Source organism: Carassius auratus, chromosome 23, assembly GCF_003368295.1.
Source record: "Carassius auratus strain Wakin chromosome 23, ASM336829v1, whole genome shotgun sequence".
NCBI lineage: Eukaryota > Metazoa > Chordata > Actinopteri > Cypriniformes > Cyprinidae > Carassius > Carassius auratus.
The window spans coordinates 17,726,441-17,742,792 of record NC_039265.1 but is presented as its reverse complement, the minus strand read 5'-3'; the positions used below and the strand labels follow the sequence as shown (position 1 = coordinate 17,742,792).

Here is a 16,352-nt window from a genome sequence, read left to right as displayed (position 1 = left end):
TGAAGATGCAGGACAAACACCTAGAAGTGCATTACAATAGTCCAGTCTAGAGGTCATGAATGCATGAACTAGCTTTTCTGCATCAGAAACAGGTAACATGTTTCGTAGCTTGGCAACATTTCTAAGATGGAAGAATGCTGTTTTTGTAACATGAGAAATATGATTTTCAAAAGACAAGTTGCTGTCTAATATAACACCCAGATTTTTGACTGTAGAGGAACAGTACATCCGTCTAGTTGCAGATTGTAATCTACAAGATTCTGTGTAGTGTTTTTTGGTCCAATAAGTAATATCTCTCTCTAATCCGAATTTAATAGGAGAAAATTATTGGTCATCCAATCTTTTACATTTTTAACACACTCTTTTAGCTTAGATAATTTTAAAACCAGAAGTTTCATCTGGTCAAGGTGAGATAGTTAACAGTGTAACAACATAACAGTGGAAACTAATCCCATATTTTATAATAATATTACCAGGGAGCAACATGTATATTAAAAATAGCAGAGGACCTAGGACAGATCCTTGTGGCACTCCATATTTTATTGGTAATAAATGAGATGACTCCTCATTTAAATAAACAAAATGGTAGCGTTCGCACAGTCTAAACCATGTTAGAGCTCGCCCTTGAATACCTGTATAGTTTTGTAATCGATCTATGAGTATGTCATGATCTATGGTGTCGAACGCAGCACTAAGATCAAGTAAAACTAGCAATGAGATGCAGCCTTAATCTGACGCAAGAAGCAAGTCTTTTGTAATTTTAACAAGTGCAGTTTTGTGCTTCTTGAGTCAGGTTATAAGCAATGGGCATAAGAGACTTCTTTCAAAAACATAAAAAATTAAATAAAATACTTTCAATATACTGTATATGACCTCATAAGAACATAATATCATAATAAACATTATTTTCTTCTGTCCAATGTAACTTGATAAGCAGCATTGTTTTGCACAAAATCCTCCACAGATGTTTGCATTTCTGCTGTGGCATTTATCACAGCCTGCCAGAATGCAAATCCCTCTTAGTATCAGGTTTCTCTGTGAGATCTACAAACACTTACAGATTTTAATCAGTGCAGGAACTGTAGTTGTGTTAGTTTATTCTGCCAATTTCAGGGCAGAAATGGAGTGAGCTTTGATTCTTTAGAGAACTCAGACCTTCTGACAGTAACACACTGAATCTGTTTTCATAATAGATTAAGGGCATGTTCACACTTGGCAAGTTTGGTTCTGTGTGACTCTGGCGCAATTGCTCTGTTAGCGTGGTTCATTTGAATAAGTGTGAATGTTGCGATCCGAACCACTGAAAAGTAGGGTCTCAGTCTGCTTCTAAACAAACTAAGGCGTGTTTCAACTGAATTACAGTATTAATATAACATGAATCAAAAAAAGGATATGATGTCACAAGATACAACCCTAAAAAGGACAGAATGCTTTGCAGTTATGAGCTGGTAAAAGTACCATCATATTTAAACACATGCAACAAGTGCATTTAGCCCAGAATACAGCATTGTTTTGTTCTGTAAGTTTGCAAAATATATGTCATAAAAGTTGTCCAATCAGGTTGTGACCATATCATTACACCTTTTGTATATATCTATGTTTGGTGTTAACAACGACAGTGTGAATGCTGAGAAAACAAATGTTTTCTTCATTTTATTTTTTGGTTCAGACCAAAATCCCAACTAAAGTTTCTGGTTCCCAGAACAGACGTTCTAATGTTCTAACAAGTTCTAAAGTTGTCTTTACATAAATAGAGATTCCCTATAAGTTTGGAGAACGTTCCTTTAACATTCTCAGGACGTCTCTTCTTTGGTTCCCAAAACATATGCAAATTGGAATGTTAGGGGAATATTCTGTGATTGCTGGGGAAAACAAATTACAAGTATAAACGCAATGTAAAATGCCTGTACATTCAGCTCAAATTAAAGTACATACTGTGCATTCAAGGTCATGGGTTCAGTTCCCAGGTAATGCATAAACTCTGCTCTGGATAATGCCTAAATGTAAATCTGATGTAATATTAATGACGTTCATTCAGTCCTACAATGCTGTGCTTTTTTCTATTAATAAAACCAATTTAATTGCCTTTGTTTTTATTTATACCAGCTTGTCTAGTGATGAAGTATGGCTGGCTAATGTTTATATTTCCATTGAGACTCTTATTCGCTTTAAATCCACATTTGGGGAATATTCTAAATTTATTTGTGACTGATTCAGCAGTTTTGACCCAGGAGGAACAATCTAGCAACTTGGTTCTGTTACATTAAACCTGTGGTTTGTGCTAAAGATTGCAATGAGCATTGCAGGTTTTTCAAGGTGAGCTGATCATCATGTCCTCAGTTTATTTGCCTTTGGTCAGCAAGATGCTAATATACCCAGCTGTTGTCCAGGCATTTTATGTGAATTGGCGCTGCTTTCCAGAGCTGAATATGAACTGGAAACATTTTAAACAAGACAGGAAAGAGAGAAGCTGCCAAGTTAAAACATATGTTGAAAGATATCTTCCATGCTGCAGTAAGATTTTCTGAAAGAGGAGAATTCATAGTCTAAACATCCTTGTAGGATGAAAAAATGACTAACTGTATGTGTATATATTTAAACGTTAAAAGCATAACATGAAAACATTCCTCAATGCAGGTTTATTTTTGCAGTCTGCATGTAATACCCACAATCGCCTATTGTCAGACCAATTTGCACATTTACAGACTTTAAATACACGAATAACATATAATCTATGAAAATAAAATAATTATATAACATGTAAAACAGCACATGACCTTTTACAAATGACTAGCCTTTATTTCAATGCAAATATAAGATTGACAAGGGGGTGTGTTGGACCTGAATAGATTTAGGGATCATCTCAAAACTCTAATCACACAAACACTTTCACTTTTCTGTTACTTTCATTTATTTCTGTCATAAACACACACATGCACATATACTATTATGATTTTCTTAGGGATATTAACCAGAAGCAGTGTTGATCTTTGACATCTTGAGTTTTCATTAGACTTTGATTATATTTTTTTATTAAAAACACATTCTAAATATAAGCAAAGTAAAGGGCAATAAAAAAAAGTGATAAAAGATGTATTCTCAATTTAATAATAAATGTTGAAATGTTTATATGGGATGAATCAAAAATTTATTGAACTAAAAAAAGACTTCACAGATCAGAGGTTGCATGAAATTAACACAGCATGAACACTAAAATATACTGAAGTAGTCTGAGCTTAGACTGGTAAAAAGTCCTTATGAGAAAATGTCAACAAATTATATATATTTTTTAATTTATTTTATATTTAGTTTCATTGTTATTTTACTTTAGTTAATTCCATTTCATTATGTAATTGTTGTCTTTGTTTTATTTTGTTTATCTCATTTGTAAATTTAATTTTAATATAATTTTATAATTTTGTCATTTTTAATTTTATTTAGCTTTCATTTCATTATTTTATTTTTATTTTATATCTCATTTTCATTTAATTTCTTTATTTTATTTTATCATTTTGTCCTTTTATTTTAATTTTCTTTCTTTCGTTCAGTTGTTTCATTTATTTTATTTTATTTCATTTATTTTTATTTTATTTTATTTATTTTTCATTCGATGTAATTTGATTTGATTTTTAAAAATGAATAAACATAGAAAAGACAAAGACTCACGTATAAACTAAAGTCTGACGGTAGCCGTTCACGATTTTATGCGCTTTAGTCAGAGTAGAGAAACTGCTGACAGTCCCTTACTGTAGCATTAGGAGCGAGTCTTGAGCTCCGTGGATTCACTCTCTGTCTGTGGAGTGAAGAGGCTGTAGTACCCATTTACACTCTTGTTTACTGACGGCGATGCAATTTCAGTTTTAATCTTTGGAAATAAATCGTCCAGGATGACGGTGGATTTTGAAGACTGTATCAAAGATTCACCCCGCTTTCGGTAAGCTGAAATATCTGTTTTCCACGATACGTTTGTGATGAGAGGTTTAACGTTACATTGAGTTAGTTGGTTAGGCGCTGTAATTAAAATATGTCATGTTGCAAATGAGATATTACATAGCTTTTATATATTTCCAATTGCAAGTCTTAAGTTATTTGCTATTCTGTTGTTTACTCACGATTCAGTTGATCAGAGAGTCGGTGCCTTAGACACTATGACTTCATTATATGCCAATCCTAGTCAAGCTGAAAAATGTATGTAGCTAGAACAGAATTGTTACTGATTTATTATAACTTAGTTATTATTTACCCGTGAGTTTTGAAAAGCTGTTCCTAAGTCTCAAATCTGGTCTGAGAACTGAAAGTTTTCAAAATAATGTACTATTTTGGTGCCAAAAAAGCTATGGTTCCCCCCCTGTAAACACACAATAAAATAGTGAACTGTCTAGGCTGCTCTGTTCATGCAATGTGTGTCATGGTGTTGAAGATGCAAAATTGAAAAAGCACCAGCAAAATAGTCCATTTGTTAAGTATGCTAAAGCGTGAGTGAAATTAAGTGATTGTTCACTTAATTCACTGCTATTGTGCACAAATCTTGTCTACATAATACTTGATCAACGTGAGGGTGAATATGACAGATTTGTAATTTTTTAAAGTGAGACATGAAGAGACATGAAGAAGGCTAACTTGGGATTAAACCTCTACTAAATGAGTAATTAGTCTGCAATTTGTTGCTTGAGTCATTGATTTTACCCTAATTACCTGTGAAAAGTGCCGATTAGATGTTGCATTACTCTGGTGCTGAACACTTATGGGTTTAATGACTGACTTAATGGTCAGGATTTACAAATCCAAATCTGTTCATGGAAAGACCTTCTATTGATGTGATGTTCCACCGTGTCAGCTGACTGAGCGTGAGAGGGATGCTTGGCCAGCTATCCAATGCCCAGCAGTCATTGATTTTCCATGATTCACTCAGCGTGGCTCATATCCCATGCTCTGATGTCCTGATGTTCCTCTCAAGGGCTCAGAGTAGTTTTTTGGCTGTGATTACATGGGCACTTAAGGTTGAATCATGCACAGCATTTCTTCATACTTGTTTCCTTTTGTTTCTTTGAGTTAATGCTCTAAATAATGCCTCTTTGTCTGGGCTTAAATAGTAAAATGAAAATGTATATGCCAGTAGCGTCTAAGGATTTTTTTTTTTTTTTTTTTTTTTTTTTTTGCTCACCAATGCATCATTTATTTTTTCAAAATATTGTTTACATTATACAAAATATTGTCTTTTTTTGTTTTCAGTTTTAATACATTTTAAAATGTAATTTATTCCTGTGACGCAAAGCTGAATTTAAAGCATCATTACTCCAGCCTTGATTGTCACATGATCCTTCAGAAATCATTTTAATATTATGATTTGATACAATGTTAAAAACAGTTGCGCTGCTTAATATTTTTTGTGGAAACTGTGATCATTTTATCTCAATATTCTTTAATGAATATAAGGTTCAGAAGAACAGCATTTACTTAAATTCAAAATATATGTTATTGGTTAAAATGTAGTGCATCCCTGCTAAATAAAAACTTAAAATAAAAATATAAAGCAAACATAAGAAAAATTTAAGATATATGAAATATATAAAAATAATATTAAATAGTAAGTTGTAGCCAATATTTCTCAGATCATGTTTATTTTTCACGAAGCACACTGGGTACAATTCTATAATTTAAAGCAGGGCAGCTTGATACAGTGTGAATGAATGTATGGTTGAAATGGAAATGGTTGAGAAAATTCCTTTCCCATCCGATGGCTCTCTTGACAATATATTCCGAGAAGAAGGAGGTAAGCTGCTCCAGCATTATGGTGGAACATGGGATCTAAAGAATTCCGAGTGTCCCACGCACTGACTCTAGCTGTGACTGTGGTGAGCACCGAGATCCAGAGGTTAGACAAATAAAGCAGCATTCCTTTACACCCACATCCCCTCCTCAGCACCAGCTCCAGTTACTCCCCACGTGAGCGTGTGTGTCAGAGTGAGAGTGTGTGTGTTTGAGAGGGCGGCATATATAATCCCTGCTCCTAATCAAAGACTTCCAGACTGGGAAGCAGCAACTTAATGGATGCCATCTGGCCGTCTGAGTCAGGGCTCCGCAATCTCTTCAGGGATTTTCAGGAACTTTCTAATGTTTATAACGAAACTAGATTGATAAATCTTCTCAAGAAGAAACAATGTGTGAGAGTGAGATGTCATTCGTGCAAAAAATGCAGTAATGCAGAAATATTTTGAAATATTATTACAATTTCAAAGCACTGTTTTCTATTGTCATAAGATTTAAAATGTAATTTATTTCTGTGAAGCAAAGCTGAATTTTCAGCCTCATTACTCTATTCTTCAGTGTCACATGATCCTTCAGAAATCATTCTTATTTGCTGATTTGATACTCAAGAAACATTTCGAATTATTATCAATGAAAACAGCTGTGCTGCTTAATATTTAATAATTTTTGTGACATTGCTACATTTTTTAGGATTCTTTGATAAATGAAAAATAAATAAAAAAATGAAAATTTATAGAAATATTTTCTGTCACCTTTGATTAATTTAATGCATCCTTGCTGAATAAATTATTATATAAAATATTATTAATTTAAATATTTTTTCTTGTCTTAAAATTTGAGTGTGGTTCAAGCCTTGATTAGCATCCTGGACACAAGTACTGTATTAAGGGCCTTTGTATGGAGGTAAAAGCTCTTATGTAAGATCCCAGGATGTTTCTGGGGTTTTCTTTGTCTAAAACATTTAATACAATCTACTTTCTTCACTTGTTGCTGCATGCTGTGCATTACCTCTGCACGGCTAGATTCACACACTGACTCTTCTCATGGCATTCATGCATCCACACCCTGTACAATTATCCATCCCTGTCATCTGGAGCAATCCTATTCCTGCCAGTATATCTGGCAACCCTTGAAGTCCTTGCGCTTTGGACACAGACCCGTCCAGTCACTCTGTGAATGGTCGTTGAAAGGTCAAGGCCACAAAAGCGCCAGGAGGTTTTGCATTAAAAAAGTCTATTTTCTTTGTGCTCAATCAGAAATTTAGTTGGAGGTCATCTGTGTCATTTATGTGCAGTTTTCAGATTTCAGTTATATGTCTAACAAATATGGAACAGATTGTAGCCACCCGACTAAATATTATTCATCATTCCTGACTCAAGTCTACTGTGTCACCTTCCCTTCCAACCAACACTGAGAGCAAATCAATGCATTCCAGCGCCTGGACAGAAGTTACTAATTTCACTGCATCTCCAGAACTTTCACGTCCAATCTCCAGTTCATTTGAGGCCTTTTACTGTCTGGGGAAACACAAAGCACATTCGAGTCGGTGTTGTTTGGGTGCTAAGCTCAATGATTCAATCAATAAAGTGTCTTGTGTAATTACTCGGTAGAGAACAGACTGCTTTTTTTTTCATCCTGTGAAGCTTTTTAAGTTACTTTAGTGTTCCGTTGAGTGCACTAGAGGCTTTTGCTTGCGTAAAATGGTTATGAGAGGTCATTGTGGCTATATTTGTCCTAGACCACTGAAACCGTCTCTACAAGACTGCATTTTGCAAGTAAGGAACCTATCATCATATAAGAGCTTTTATTATCACTCTTATAAAAAATGTTTTTGCCATAAAACATTTAGTGGACAGAAACTGTGCAGCTTATATTTAGGCTATTTGCGAGTGTGAGTGCTTTTAATATCAAGTACTAGTGATGCACAATATATCATTATATCAAAATATATCCAATATATCAAAAAATATTGTATATATTTTGGCCTACTGTATATCAGATATTTTATTGTGCATGCTTGTTGTTCCTATATTTACATAGTGTTTTTTTTAAACTATTTTATCACATTTGTTAACATCTAATGCTAAGTTCATCTTTAAAAACACTACTAGTTTTATAACATTGTTAAATATAATCATTACAAATCTCAAAATGAATATCAAATTTTATACTGTACATTATAATGTTGCACTGCCTGAATTCACTTTTAGCATTTGCAATTATCGATTTGACTTTTTATCTTATGTTTATTTTTTTTATGTTTGAATTTTTGTTAATTTTATATATTTTTATTTATTTCATTATTTATATATATATATATATATATATATATATATATATATATATATATATATATATATATATATATATATATATATATATATGCATACATACAATGTAGGTACATATACATTGCATATATGTGTGTGTGTGTGACATAAATGTCATTGCCTCTTTATTAAGAAATCCTTTAAAAGTTCTTGGAAAGCTCAGTCCTTGTGACTTTGTGTGTCATTGCCTGAGTCTTGAATGGAGCTGCTGTTTATATGTAAGGGGCATACTGTGGGAAGAGGGCACATCCTCGTCCTGTTGCTGTGACCCGCAGCATAAGCTCAGTTTATGATTCACATGTGTCGTCTCCGGCTCGTTGCAGAATGTTCTCATTGTTCACGATGCCTCTCTGTCACACTGGCTCCTTTCACTGAGACCGATCAATTGGGTCAACATGATTAGAGACCAACAGCTGGATGATGTATGGCTTCTCATGAGCATGTGAGGACTGGAAGACCCAGTCACACCACAGGAGGACTTCTGGACTTGTGTACAGATTCATTTATCAGTGTTGGAATGTTTTATTTGTCATGTATCTTCTTCTGAACTGCTTCATCTTGAATTGTTGCCTTGTTTAGATCCAATTTTAGATAATGACCACATTAATCTGTGGTCACAGATCATTTGAACCCTGCTTTAGAGTTATTTTGAGCAGATTAAGTGTGTTGTCTACAGATATCCTGTATACTAAATACAGACTGTAATTAGTGTCAGTAGAACGCACAGTATCTGCTAAAGAAAGCTGACTAAAGATAGGGAATGGCTTGCTTTATTTAGAAACATTATAAACCCTTTGTACAAGCTGCTCTGAAAGTGTGCTAGACCATCAACCAGGTATTTATAGTTCACTAAAATTGAATCCATAATGTGTGTACGTATACCTAAATTAGTAACTTAAACAGATTTAATTTCGGTTAGAGTTGCCATTAAAATAACTAAACCTGAAATAAAAAATAAGGAAAGCTATATCAAATGACAAACTTGATGAAAAACTTTAACTAAAATAAAAATAAAAAATAATTAATTAAAATATGTATAAAACTTTTACTCATTTGATGTATATTGCACCTAAAGTCAACCTGTTTTTTAGATTTGAAAGAACTCAGCATGTCGTCAGAGAGGCCGTTGTTCGGTACGATTTTGAATTTGTTACTAAAGAGTTGCTGTTGCTTTGAGCTGGAAGAGATTTCTGCAACATGCTGTTATTTCTTCTGCTCTACTTCATATTGACCTCCTTCTGTTCTGAATGTGTGCCAGCAGGGCCAACATCTTCCTTACCTCCACACACCCAGATGGGCTCAGATAACCCTCCCATAATTGGGCTGAATGACCGCAGTGTGGTCATAACAGGTTTCCTGACCAATTATAGGTCACCTACAAGATCTTATAGCATGATTCTAATATAGAGAAGGGTATTTGGGCCAATTAAAATAATAAGCGCACACAGTGATTGCACAGTTTTGATCTTGAATCAACGTGCGACGCCTCTTTAGCTCTGTGTATTGAGCTAATTAGATGCCCCTCACGTCTAGATTCCGGCTCGCCTTCAAGGCCGTCCCGTTAATTTAATTGTTCCATTTTTACATGATTAAATAAAACGCTGTGAGCATGTCATTGAGCCCGATGGAGATTCTTCTCATCTACGAGTGTCACTGATTTGTCTTGTCTTTGCCTTGTGGGACGATGGGCTCAATGTGAAAACAACAGGGATTAGGTCAGCAGTTTGAACGTTTCAGCTAATCATGGATTAGCCCACATTCCCCCCGGACACAGTCCTGGGACGTCAAGGTGTGTGGACAGCTGTTTGATCACCGCTGCTTGATCCAAAGAAAATCGTGAAAACAGTGTTAGATGACTCATCTTTAATGATCAGTGTAATGTGCATCATATATAGCTGCACAGGCTGCATTTATTTAATAAGAAACTACAGTAAAAAAAGTTATACCGTCAAAAATTATTATTATTAACTCAAAATATCAGTATGAATTAAAAAAAAATATATACATATACACACACACATAAATAATACTGAAGTTTGGAATAATTAAGATTTTTAATGTTGGCTACGTTTATTTGATGAACTATAATGTACACTGTATTAAATGTATAAATATATATAATATTTAAGCTCTGTTTACAGCAAGCCGTTTTGTTGCATGTTCCTTTAAATGCAAATGAGCACTGCTGACCCCGCCCCTCTCTTCCAGGCCGCTCACTGAGAGACTGTAAACTTTACCCGCGTTCATTGTGAAACTTGCTAACTAGCACATTACTAGGAAAGATGATATGCAAAGATTCGTAAAATAACTTTACATTACTTCTGTGGGTGAAGCTGGGTCACGAATGATTCTGAATACCGTATTTTTCCGACTCGGATAAGTCGCACCTGAGTATAAGTCGCATCAGTCCAAAAATAGGTCATGATGAAGAAAAAAACATATAAGTCGCATTTAGTTAGAACCAAGAACCAAAAGAAAACAATACCGTCTTTAGCCACGAGAGGGTGCTCTACACGGCTGGAGATGGTAATGGTTTCTCTTGGTTCATGTCTCTTAGTTCATTTCTCTTGATTCATTTCAAATTAATTTTGATAAATAAGTCGCACCTGACTTTAAGTCGCAGGACCAGCCAAACTATGAAAATATGGTACCTTAGTACCATACCAACCATGGCATCTCTAGTTTGTTTGCTGCTTTGATAAACTCCTCGAGTGCCGACCACATTCCCACCTCTCCAGGAAATGGGATGAGCCTGTAGATCTTTGACAGGCAGGATTTCTTAAGCTAGCCAGGCTCAGGACAGCCGTCGGAGGATTCCTTCCATGTGATGATAGGACCGTGTGAAACAAACCAGTCCCAGGACATACAGCTGACTTCAGAGGGAGAGCAATCTGCAGAGGATTGTGGGGGAGTCTGCATAGTTCTGTGGCTTAGGATCTAAGAAAGAGACCATGAGATTCCCAGTCTTATCCTTGATTTGAAAGAATTTAGATATTTGAAGTGTAAATGGGAGTTTTTTAAACATTTTTTGTGATCTTGAAACCTTTAATGTCTTCCATAAATCCTCAACAGAAGAGCATGAAGGTGAATGAGAGAACTAAGACCCTGCAAGTCATGTTAAACAGACTTAACTTATGAGGCTGAGCTCATGTCAATACAGGCTTTTGTGCGCACGGCTCTATGTGAAGCCTGGCAGTCCTTCCTGTCTACAAAAGCTCAATAGCCTCTCCATTCACACACCGCCGCACAATGGAAGTGCACTCTGAGTGGTTTGCACATCTACGTTTATGCAACATCCTGGAAGAGATGCCACCGTGAGTGAGGACCCTAGAGTGCGAGCGGTTTATTAAGTGAAAGGAAATCGAATAACACGACCGTATGACTCAGTTTGCTTCCTGCTCGTGTTTGGCTAATGATGGAGGTTTGTTTTGTTGAGTCACAACACAATCCTTTGTTGATGGCTGCACAGCGCACAGGAAAGGGGGTAAAAATAGGGGGAGATTTCGTTTTGGAGGCAAGCTAAAGCTGGGAAACCTGAACCCAAAGTTGTATTGGCAAACAAGTGGTTCTTAAAAAGAATGTACATAGTGTTCCTTTGATCTCAATTGCTCTCAGATTTCTTCTTTTTGAGTGTAAATCTTGCACTCCCACCAATTTTTACACTATAAAAATTGTTTTTCCGAAGGTTGTTGGAGTATGTTTTACAAGAAAATGCTATTTCAGTTAAAAAAAAAAGTTATAGAAACAATTTTCAATTTTTAGTAAATTTCACAAAGGAGCAGCAAGTAAAACTAAATTAAACATAAATTATTGAAGCAGAAAAACTGAAACAGTATTTTCTAGTAAAATGTAATCTGCTTTGTTTACTGTACAGCTTTTTTACAGAGTACTTAAAAATTTAGGGCAGTTTCTCTGTAATTAATCGCAAAAAAAAAAATGAGCGATTTTTTTTTTTTTTTTTTTTTTTTTTTTTTTTTGTTTACTTAAAATATTTTTACAATTTTTAAATAAAACATTTTTAGAGTACATTTTACAAGAAAATATTTAACATCTAATTCAGTAAGTTAATTTGTTTCTTTTAAATTATTTGTGAAATTTACTCCGTTTCTGATTTAATGTTTTAAAGCCATTTTGTTTCAATGGACATCAGGAGGTTACTGTAAAAAGTTTCCCACAAAGCCCCCCTGTTGATAGATGATGCAGTCTTTCTAAGTCCGTCTCCACAGGAAGAACAACATGATTCCTTTATTCTTTGCTAGGAATTCTAAGATATGCAGCATTTCATAAAGTACTAGTAAACAACCTCCAATCCCTCAAAGCACGGGTAAAGCAGTTAAAAGCCCCCTAGCGTGACCAACAGGTGGATGTAAAGATTCTCAATTAGGATTATTGTTATCCACCCACTCCCATCTTTCCCTTCTGCTGAAGTTCACAGCAGGCAGCATCTCAGCGGGTGGTTATAAATCTCTTATAATTTAGCATTTATAAAAATAGTTACGGTAAAGCTCTATGTGGATTAGTCGTATATACTGTAACCGGTGTGATTTAATGTCGTCAGGCATGAGGCTGGGGAATTATGCTGACACTCTTATAAACTTAAAGTATGAAGTGAACCTTCTTTTTGCAGTGCGACGTATGATTCTTTTAGTGAATCAGTTGAATCAACTGGTGAATCAGACTGATTCGCTCTTTAGAATCAGGTCTGAATCGTGGACTGAATCAACTTGATGAAACACAGGTTGTTATGTCTGACTGGAGCTGAGAAGCAGTACTGTTATTTGTACTTTTTAAAAAAAATGAAAGCTTGTATGTAAATAAATAGATAATTAAATAATTTATTTTTGTAGTTCAATCAAATAATCAGGAAGTCGAGAAGGAGATGCTAAAAATCTCAACTGATATTGATAAGTAATTCACTCTACAAATAGGTCAGATCAGAAAGATCAAGTGCATTGCATTGTGGGATACAGTAAACTTGGGCTGTATACCACGATGTTACAAATTTAGGTCATGTATTTAGAAAATTAAATTTAGCTGTATTTTACAATAATATAGAATTGATTCATTTTAATAATTTTGATGTTTTCAGATTGCATTTTAATTAATTTTTAGGAGTTTTTATGTGCTTGTCATTTTTTATTAGTATAATATTCTAAATTTAAGAATAAAAGGAAGTTTTTTTGTTCTTTTTTTAAGTTTAGGTTCTTCATCTAATATTTATATTTTATTTTATTACTGCTTTATTTCAATTAATGAAAACCATGCTTTTTTAGTTTTGGTTACCAATAAGCATACTGAATGCTACATTGCTCTGTAAATGGTTGAAAATATGTCAGATATACCAAATGTTTTGTGCAAAGAGATTAATTAAATTAAATAAAAACACTTATTCTGGGAGAAAAACATAAATCCAAATATAGTTTCCCTATGGGAAGATACATTATAAGGGGACTTGCCAGTCTACTTATATAGAAATGGATGGGAGAAATTGTAACACTTTAGCACCGCCTTACAGTTAAAACACATTTAAAATCATAAATCACATTTTTCATAGGCATGTGTATATATAACCAGACTTTAACGTCCTAGGTCATGTTTTAAGAAAGTATAACATGCAGTTTTTTTTTCAATAAAATTTAAGTACTAAAGTATATTATATTATATTAACAGTTCATTCTAACAGGATTTTGTCATTGTGGATTAGAACCTGCTTCAACTGACTGTACTTTTCTGATTGATGTACTTGACTCTGTAGAGTACAGTAAAGAGGAACCGCTTTGGCGGAAGTCCAGAGAGGGAACCTGGCATTAACTAGATGACTTTATTTTTATTTATTTCTTCCCCCTGAATCTTTGTCCTGTATCTAACAGTTCCTCTCCTGCTGAAGGAGCGTGTTCGTGAATCACGTCGCTCCATCTGGGTCTGTTGCTGACTCACATCTGGAGCTCTTACAGGCATCTGGTCCTGATCGGGATAAACCCACTCGCTTTCTCTTTCCCTCTGCGCTGCTCCGTCCTGTCCCTGTGCAGCACAGGAAGTGCACGTGGATGATGGTGGCCTGCTGGAATATTAACGAAGGTTCGGCAAAGTCAGCAGGGAGCGTGTGTGTGTGTGTGCTTTATTCACAGCACCCAAAGCTCCATTCAATCTGAGTGAGCCAGGTTTTCCAAAAGCAGTACAATAGCTCATTGTGACATACAGTTATTGTGTACAACATTCTTTACAGTTGAATAATAACTATAATCACAGTACTGCACAACATTGAGTGTCCTCCTGCTTTATTAAAATGAGGAATATGTTGCAAAACAACGTTCAACTGTAACAAATAGTTAAATATCTATATGTAAAAATAATAATAGACACCAAATATTGTATTTATTTATTATTGTTTGTATTTTTGTTACCCTACTAATCAATAATCACAAGATTGCCTAAAAACTGTAAGACTGTGGGTTTGTAAATTTCCTAAATGTTGTTTATCAGGTTAAGATAATGACAGTTTCAGGCATTACACATAGATTTTTTTGTATATTATGCAAGTTTTGCACTAAGATGCTTTGACGCAATAAACACCTTTATTAATAAACATCATGATAAACACCTTAACTTACTTTATTAATCTCCTAACTTGTTATCCAGTGAGTGTATTGACGTGTCTGTTTGTTTTTCACATCAAAAATGGAAGAAAACCCAAATGTTTTTTTGCCTTTTGATTTTTAGATTTTGCATATTACATCGATTTTTGAAACGGGTCATCCAGTGAAAATGTTGGATAGTAGCTATATGTTTTACAATAGTCTTTGCGTTAATACTCTGCTGTTCAAACAATTTGTGCAAGTCATTTTTTTTTAGAGAGGCTTCTTATGTTTTGTAACAAATATCTTTACTGTAATTTTTTAAAACAATTTAGAGCATCAATTCCTGCATTAAAAGCTCAGTAAATGCTTATTAGTGTGCTCCGTGTAATTGTTGAAGACTTTCCCTTCATCTGTGGCATTGCGTCAATGTTACATTGAGGGCTTTTGAGTCTCAGGAGAGTCTGTGGTTTGCGTTTAGACTCAATGAGGCTTGAGGGAACTTCCTCGTCCCGCTGCAGGCCTGTTTGCACACTGATGTAAGCTTGATTCCCAAAAGACCTGCTGCCACTTCCAAGAGTGCTAAATATACACTGACCACATCCATCAGTGTGGAACAGCTGAGCTGACATTTCTTCAAAACCTCCGGGGTTGACATATTTCTTGTACTTGCTATCAGTGACTTATATTTTAATATGAGTAGTTCATTTACTCACGAAAAAATGTTTAATGTTTAATTAAATACTTCCCTGAAATTTGAATTGAGAAACATTCAAAAGCGTTGGGGTCCACCATTGCTTCTACAGTATATGCTGTGATGAATATCAGTGTGTACAGGATGGACTGCGCTAGCTTTCTGTCACGTGACTGGCGTACACTGGTTTACATCACATATGGAAAGTTTATCAACATCCTGGTCAGGATGACAGCATGGTGACGTCTAGTGCATACTATTGAACCCAATTTTCAGGAAGCACCTGGAGGAAGGAGAAATGAGCATAACCTGTGATATGTGGCCTCCCTCTGGTTTTGTTTGTGCGTGTATCTTGAACAGTTCATGGGGTTATTATTTGCTCTTCCTAGAAGATCTGCGGAAACTATAGAGCCTCAGTCCATCCACTGATGGAAACCAGAATGACCACAAGTCACAATATATATATGTGTGTGTGTGTGTGTGTTTGTGTGCATTTTTTTTTTTTTTTATGGTATAGAATTGTAATTTAATACATTTATCAGTTGTCAACAATAACAAAGATTATCACCTTTACAAGTGATAAAAATAAATTCAGTTTTATTTTATTTTTATTTAGAAATTTACTTTTTTTTATCAGCAATAACAGAATGTCTTCTTGATATTTAAATATTTTTTTATTTTTTTATTAAGACACTGTATGGAATTTTAATATCGGAAATGTATCAGTTATTATCGGTCTTTTTAGCTATCTGTAATTTTGCAGTATGATTTTAAAGTAAAAGAGATTTGTTTTTAGTGATTTATTTTTTGATTTATACTATATAATTACATTTAAAAACATTTTTTAGACATGATAAAATTGTAATATTGGCCATTTATCGGTTATTGGCAAGTTTAGCGTCTTGTCAGCAGTAAAAGAGATCTTTTAAAACTCCTGAAGCTGGTTTCAAATGGCATAATCGCAGCAATGTACATTTCAAAAGT

The 16,352-nt window shown here is 34.6% G+C and overlaps 1 protein-coding gene across 2 annotated transcripts in view; it reads left to right on the top strand.

Moving 5' to 3' along the window:
* Nucleotides 1-3,775: 3,775 nt before the first annotated feature.
* The window catches only part of LOC113041597 (arf-GAP with coiled-coil, ANK repeat and PH domain-containing protein 3-like), a 66,821-nt gene continuing 54,244 nt past the window's right edge, over nucleotides 3,776-16,352 (top strand). Inside the window, exon 1 of one of the 2 annotated variants that reach the window (XM_026200217.1) lies at nucleotides 3,776-3,934. In XM_026200217.1, the coding sequence (XP_026056002.1) occupies nucleotides 3,888-3,934 (47 nt within the window). In that variant the 5' untranslated portion in view covers nucleotides 3,776-3,887. The remainder of the gene's footprint in view (nucleotides 3,935-16,352) is intronic. The other variant, XM_026200215.1, reaches the window with a different exon arrangement.